At 36.0% G+C, this 7,900-nt stretch overlaps 1 protein-coding gene across 1 annotated transcript; it reads right to left on the reverse strand.

Moving 5' to 3' along the window:
- Positions 1-5,998: 5,998 nt before the first annotated feature.
- On the reverse strand, positions 5,999-6,376 carry LOC143587318 (ethylene-responsive transcription factor ERF122-like). Its single transcript, XM_077068636.1, has one exon. It carries the CDS (start codon positions 6,374-6,376, stop codon positions 5,999-6,001), a length of 378 nt encoding a protein of 125 aa, XP_076924751.1.
- Between the last annotated feature and the right edge of the window lie 1,524 nt (positions 6,377-7,900).

Here is a 7,900-nt window from a genome sequence, read left to right on the forward strand (position 1 = left end):
CCGCCACCTGACCTCAACCACCGTCGCCACCACCCTACCATCGCCATCACTACCAATGCTACAATCGCTTGACCACCGCCACCCCCTCCCACCACCACCACCACCACCACCATAACCACCGCCCTTGACGCCTGACCGCCACTGCCACCACCGTCGCCTCCACCATTTTTTTTTTTTTTTTGTAAAATAAATTACTCTGAGAAAAAAGTGTTTTTATTATTTATATTTCATTACTATAATTTTTTTGAATACCAAATAACATTAACTAATGATTCATTTCATTCCCATAGGTTAACCAAACAAGACAAATGAATGGTAATGATATATTTCATTCCCTTGTTCATTCAATTCCTTCTCCCATTCCATTCCCCCTTCATTCCATTACCTCCAACCAAACATACCCTAATAGTCTTCACTACATTCCACAATAACATATGGCGAAACAACAGAATCGTAGGTTCACTTCCATGTGTGCGACAAATAACCACAAAATGCCCAGTTTTCTGGGCCGTGAGGGGAGATAACTATGATATGTCTACCCCAAGCTATCTCAGAACGTCTAGGAAGAAACAGAAAAAAGAGAAAACTAAGGTTTGCGAACAAAAATAATCGTATATACACCAATCATACCATTCCGAAAATTGGTTATTTTACCCTTAGACTTGGGAAGAGTTGGGTTCAGTCATGACGAACTACCATACTTTGAACAACAAACGTTCAAGCTCTTATTATCTAATTTCGTAGCATACTTATTCATGTCCTTTTTTACACCTGGAAATCTCTTTTCTTGATCGAGAAAGAAGCATGCACATAAGGTAAACGAAATATAAAAGGAACAGCGATTAGGCATGTACATGAGCCGAAAGTTTGGTAAAGTGTTCGTGAACCGTTCGGCAGGAAGCTCGTTTATGTTCGTTTATAGCGAATGAAAATGAACAAAATTGTTTTGTTCATTTAATTAAACGAAAAAACATGAACATGTATTCCATTCATTCATTTATGTACATGAATTCGTTTATGTTCGTGTATATCTGTTACTTATGTTCGTTGGTGTATTAATAGAAAATAATTAAATATTATCTAGATGAATTCATATCCCTAACTAGGGGTGTCAATTCTTGACACGACCCGAAACCCAACCCGAACCCGACACGAAAAAAATCAGGTTTTGGGTCGGTTAACACAACCTGTTTTAAAAACGGGTCAGGTTCGGGTTGACCTGTTTTCTAAATAGGTCGGGTTCGAGTTGACCTGTATAAAAACGGGCTGACCCGGTAACCTGTTTAATTTTATGTATTTTAAAATTAATTTTATATTCCCTTTTTAGTTTTAAAATGTGATGAAGAATTTAATTATTTTTCATTCCCCATATTACATTTTTAGGTCTCCTTTAAAATTCTGTTTTTCGTGATCGACACTTTTAAATTCTCAACCAAAATTTCATTACCCAAAATGCATTTCTTCTGTCAATTCACCAATATGCATGAGCATATCGTCAAATCCATCTATATATAAATCGACTCATGCTTAAATTTCACTTGAATTTTGCAATATACGGTTTTGATCTTATATAATTTGTATGTTTGATTATAAAAATTAACTTGTTTAAAAAATATGGGTTAAACGGGTGGTGTTCGGGTCGACCCGAATTTATGTGTGTGCGGGTTAGGGTTGACATATTTGACACGAATACTAATATGGGTCGGGTTCGGGTTGCACATTTTAACTCGTTAACCTGCCAACTCATTAACCCGTCAACCTGACACGTTTGACACCCCTATCCCTAACCATGTCCTCTGAGAGATTTAGGTCTATCAAATCATGCCTAATCCTCTCATCCCACGTCAATTTAGGCCGTACTCTACCCCTCCTCCCCTCTATAGTAATGTTTTCTACGGATCTAACCGGGTTCGTCGTCTGTCTTCTCTTCACATGTCCAAACCATCTCAATCTCCACTCTCTAATCTTGTCTGATATGTTAGCTACCCCTAATCTCTCTCGAAACACAACGTTTCTTATTCGGTCTAACCTTGTGTGCCCACACATCCAGCGTAGCATTCTCATATCTGCTACCTCCATCTTCCGCACTTGTGCCTTCTTGATGGCCCAACAATCTGTTCCAACAATCGGTTCCAATTTTTGGTAGTAAACTAATTCGTTCAATACATTTCATTTTTGTAAAAGAGACAAAAAAAAAAAAAACATCTAACATAAAAACATATTGTATTACCTCTAAAACCATTTTAGTCGAAAATATTAATGAAATGTGGTTTTTATAGTAAGTTTCGAAACTATATTTAAGTAGTGGTTTTTACTGCACGAATGACACTTGGAAAATAGCTTAACGGCAACAATATTTCTGGCTGATTTGAAAACCATTCATATTGTATTAGATTCATATAACACTTGGCAAGAAGTTCATACGTTGTGAACACTATTCATATCATTACAAATTGTCTTTAACCGGTGGTAATTGCTCACGCACCTTAGAAGTGTACATACGGTTGGGTCGGGTTCCATGACCTTTACATCAGTATTAACCTTGCGAAAAAATTCATGACATGTTTACAATGATCATAAATCATAAAACAAATACCGAAAACGGTTTCAATAAACTATAACACAGGTACCGATGTTGTTTGGTCAATATCGGTTAGGTTAGTAATTAAGGTACTGGCACAGTATGGACACTCGGTATAATCTGCGATATTAAAAAACTTTATTTGAAATATAACCGTTTTTTAATAAAGTATACCCGAACGCGTTAAGAAACAAAGTTAATTACGTACAACCAGGTATTTAGTTCTTTTAAGTTAATATATAAACGCAACTTGTTAAGACAAATAAAAGTATTATATAAAAAGTTGAATATGTAGTTTAAACACGTACATTTTTAAAGTATATATAAGAGATGAAACTGAAATTTAGAAAAAAAGTTAGATGGACGTTGAATAACAACATCTAAAAGACTAAAACGTTACAATTCAAAACTTACACTAAAAGTTGACATTTTGTGTATGCCACCACCTTTGGCTTTCGAGCTTTAACTAGTTAATTTCATAGAATAGTAACCAAGTTTCATAAGTGTTTTAATTAAGTCACTCAACTTTAAGAAGTGTTCCAATTAGGTCACTCAACTTTCATAGTCTATTAAATTAAAGGTTTTAACATGTTTTTTTAACTTTTTTATTTTTTGTTTCACATAGGAAATCTTTTTATGTTGACGTTAAGTGGCGACGTGAATTTTATTTTTTATTTTTGAATTTTAATATAATTAACGTTTTTTATTTTTTTAAAAATATAACTACATATATTGCAAATTCCGACACTCACATCTTATCCTCCATTTCTTTCTTAACAAACTAAAAAATCGGTGAGACTCGATTTGAATATCTAGTGACCCGATTTGAGAAAAATATGCATTAGTGACATAATTGGAACAGTTTTGAAAGTTGGTTACTATTCAATGAGATACTTTTTGCTAATCTTGTGTAAGTATAATAAGAGCATATTTGGGATTGAGTTGAAAAAACTTATTGAGTTATTGGTTTTTTATTCTTATCAAAAAGCAAAAAATAAAAAGAACTTTGTAATTTCTAAACATTTTTTAAACTTATTGACTTTTTAAAAAAACCAATAAATCAATAACTTATTTTCAACTCAATCCAGAGGGACAAAAACATGTTGGTTCTCTTCGCAGGCTTTAGAATGTTTCTCCACCTTCTTCGTTTCAGCCCTTTTCATTGCTTGCCCAGCTACAAACCCATTATCCCTCAAACCAGCTAAGGGAGATACCCCTGTGAGGTCAACACAAGCGTGTTTTCCCCCGGCCCAACCAAAGACGAGCAAATCTGCCGGTCGTAGAGTGGATCTCCCTTCCGTGGGGTCTGTAAGGAAGTTTACGGGGGCTTCCTTTTTAGTTGATATCCCAGCTCGCCTTAAGATGTCCCAAAGAACGTCTCGCACCCAATCATTTGGCTCCTTGGCACCGGAAGCTATCCGTTTTCTAACCAGGGTCCAACAGGTTGTGCATAGCAATGTGTCGACTCCAAAGGGGCAGGGGTATGTCTTTAGCAGGTTAGGGTTTGCAATTCAGAAAGGGGTGGCGGCGCAACTTGTTGCCCGCCTACCTGCTATATTGATGTAATATCTATGTTTTCAAGTTGATATAACTAAAGTAGAGGGACTCAATCCCAAACATGCCCAAAAGATTAGCAAAAAGTGTTCATAGCTGAATTCTTGTGATAGTAAAAGCTCTAAAGCTGAAGGTGGTAGTATTTAACAGGCTAAAAGTTAAAGGGTAGTTAGGTAAGTTAAAATGAACATTCTAAACTTAAGGGTAGTTAGGTAAGCTATAATGAACATTCTAAACTTCGGAAACATGTAATGTCAAGGTACACTATTTGGGTCCACGCCGCTCTTCACATCTATTCAATTCCATGTCCAACCGCATAATTCAGACGCTATCCGAACGGAACCAATCATGATGAAACAAATGTTGTACGTGTATTGTTTAAAGATTGGGGCATGAGAACGAATTGGAAACTGAGTGGTTACAAAACCAGGATTTTCTCAAAACTATCTAAATTCTAAGAAAATTCTAAAGGCATCCATCTAAAACAATTTTCTTAAAGAAATTACACATTTCCTTAATTTTTTTAAAAACACATTTTTCTTTTTGTTTTTGTTTTTTTTAATAGCAAAACCAAAGTTTAATAATCAAAAGCAAGGAGCTAGTCAGTAGTCACAACGCCAAATACAATCTTAAACAAAGAGCTGGCAAACACACCCACCTACTCCAATCTAGTGTCTGCATCTTCGTTCTCTTTTGGATCCACAAGAATGCTTCTTCTATAATGTCTCTCACCATTATATTATGATTTGTGAATGTAAGTTTCAAATGAAATGGCATCTAAATCCAAGCGTATTTGAAAGTTTGGATCGCATACGGAAACTGAACCTCCCGATCATCTCTATCAGGGGCGAATCTTTATTGGGGCCAGGGGTGCCCCCGGCACCCCTTGTTTTTTTGCGTAGTAGTGTAAATTTACTCGTTTTCGGCCGAAAAATTTTATACGTAGTGTAAGCTTAGCCTTTTTTGGTCGAAAATTTGAGCCCCCCCCCCCCCCCTCTCGTTTGTGAAATTTTGTATACATTTAGAGCTCGGCCCCCTGGTGCCTTAGTTCAAACTTCGCCACTGATCTCTATTACATTTTTGAAAGAAGCCTATAATAGGTGAGAAGCTCTCTGATTTAACCTGAAATTTTTTATTCTTAATTTTTTTTTATCAAATATGATCATAAACTTCCGCTTTTTAAATTGAAATTTTTGAGTGTTGGATCACTTCAACCACTTTGGGTGGGATCATTAGCCCAACCAAAAAAATAAAGAAATAAAGAAAAAAAAGCTAACCAGCTAATGTACTTTGATTTGATTTCATTTTTTAAAACTACAAATTAAAAAGGTATTTGTCGAACTATCAACTATTATTATTGTTGAATTAACTGAATTTGACAAAGTGGTTAACCACCTAGGCCATTAATAGGTCTAACCGATTAATGTGTGACATTTGAATCGGTTAGCATGTTTCTAAAAATTTACTCATTAACAGCATCCATGAAACATTAAGTTGTGTCGTTTAAATAAATCAAACAGACTCTACCTAGGACCAATTCAGAGATAGTCTATTGACCCTTAATATATATGCGCATGGTGGTGGTGGGTGGGGAGGGGGGTAGGGATTGTTTAAAAAGTTCTTAAAATTTTATTTCCTGTTATCATTCAAAAAAAACATCATAAACGTACATATATTCACGTAAACTAGTTAAAATCAACACATCTTAAAGAGTTAATTAAATTTGCCATAAATAAACTCTACTAATAATATACACGAAGACTTAAATTATATTATGAGCAATGTTATCATCCTTGAGCAAGATCTTCTGGCTGAATCTCCGGGTAGTCCTCCACCGGAAAATTGGTCTTGGCGGTCTTTCCTCTATGGTATATTGGCCCTGTCGTAAGCTCTAGCGGCCTCTTCGGCGGTCTTGAAAGTCCCCAGCCACTTCCGCACCTTCCCTGGAATCATAATCTCCGCCGTCCAATTCCCAGACGTCTTTAAACTTGTTCCTCTATATTTCCTCTTCCTCTCATCTTCACCACCAACTGCAGCTAATAATTCACACCCCAAACAAGCTGGAGCTGTCATTCCACAATTGCCACATACTTCATGCTCAAGTGGACTCTCTACGATCATAACACCACTAGGCCCTACGTCGTCGCCGCCTCTTATGACATGGTCGAATGCTAAAACCATGGCGGAATTCTCATCCATGGCCTCAGGGACTTCCGAGGGATTATTATTATTAGTGTTCATTTTGAATGGATATTTGAAATTGTGCGAATGGGTTCTTGACGTCCTTTTATAGTTTCGATTTGCCATGAATTAGAGTGTGGGGCTGAGAATGCCATACGTACGCGGACTTTTGTCCGAGTGAGAGTGGAGAGTGACAAGGGACAACAACATGCTATTTATGTTGCCTAACTATTTTCACAAATGCTCACCTCTTAAAGTTTTTTTATTACAAGTACTTGAGCTTTGAAAGTTTTATAAAGATAACATTAATGTAGATTTTTCTGTTAACATCAACTTAGTTGACTTTAACCAGTGGCGAAGCTTGAACTAAGGCACAGGGGGCCGAGCTCTAAATGTATACAAAATTTCACAAACGAGGGGGGCCGGACTCAAATTTTCGACCAAAAAAGGCTAAACTTACACTACGTATAAAATTTTTCGGCCGAAAACGGGTAAATTTACACTACTGCGCAAAAATACAGGGGGGGCGGGGCCACCCCTGACGCCCCCAATAAAGATTCGCCCCTGACTTTAACATGCTATGTCATCTTGTTTTTCCTTTTTAACTGTTATATATATTGTTTATATGACTTAAGTTGGTAAATAAACTGGTAAATGTGTTTTATTTTGTTCATTTGAAATATTTTTGTAATTTATGAGGTAAAATGTATGGAATACTTTATTCTAATGATCAAACTGAAACATATTAAATGACAAGTCTGCTTTATCTATCAGACATAGCGAGAGAGAGGAGAGAGGCGAAGCTCCATCGGAGATCTTCTTAGCGTTTTTATTATTTTGCGCTATTTTAGCGTTAAATCATCGGCATCCTACAATTTTCACTCCTTCATGGCCATCTTTTATGATAAAAACAAGGAATCTAGGATAATAAAACACAATTAAAAACTACATAATAAAAATTAAAAAGGAACTCAACTAAAAACATATATTTTTTTTCTTTTAAAAATTGCTTAAGATGATTGTTATCGGTCAGGAAGATTTTAAAAATAATCTTTCTCGCCAGTCGCTTGCATCTTAGAGTGCTTTCCCTTCAATTGGATTTTTTCTATTTTTTATCTCGTTATAAGTGGTGTAAAATTTGTTCAACTTACCAACTAATTTGTCCAAATTTGTCATTTGGTTAAAGTTCACGACGTTGCTTGTTGCCCTTTATTCTCCCTGTCAAATGTTGTGGTTTGGGCTAATCTAACTCTTCATCCTATGCGTTAAGGTCAATGTGACATTATGTACCAAAGTTCTTGTCGTGTGATCACTGGACTCAAATGCCTTATTGGTTCTGTCTTAAATCATTTGTTTCAAAGCCTCTCAAGGTGTCACTCATTTTGAAGAATTTTTTTTAATCATAATTTATCATTAGCCGCCTTCAAAATATCGACTTCAATTGTTGCACCAATTTTTTTGTCGATAGAAGAGTTGTTGTAGATGTTGGTTGTGACACCTGGCATTTTTATTTTAACTCTATTAAATAAACTCTGTTATCTTTGTTAACTCTGTTAGGAAACACACCTGCATGTCACGTGTCAC

This window comes from Bidens hawaiensis, unplaced genomic scaffold, assembly GCF_021521415.1.
Source record: "Bidens hawaiensis isolate Kalapana, Puna unplaced genomic scaffold, B.hawaiensis_p1.1 tig00035451_1, whole genome shotgun sequence".
Lineage (NCBI taxonomy): Eukaryota > Viridiplantae > Streptophyta > Magnoliopsida > Asterales > Asteraceae > Bidens > Bidens hawaiensis.

What these genes read in the sequence shown, in the direction of transcription:
- LOC143587318 (XM_077068636.1), bottom strand. Translation starts at nt 6,376, where the DNA reads ATGAACACTAATAATAATAATCCCTCGGAAGTCCCTGAGGCCATGGAT.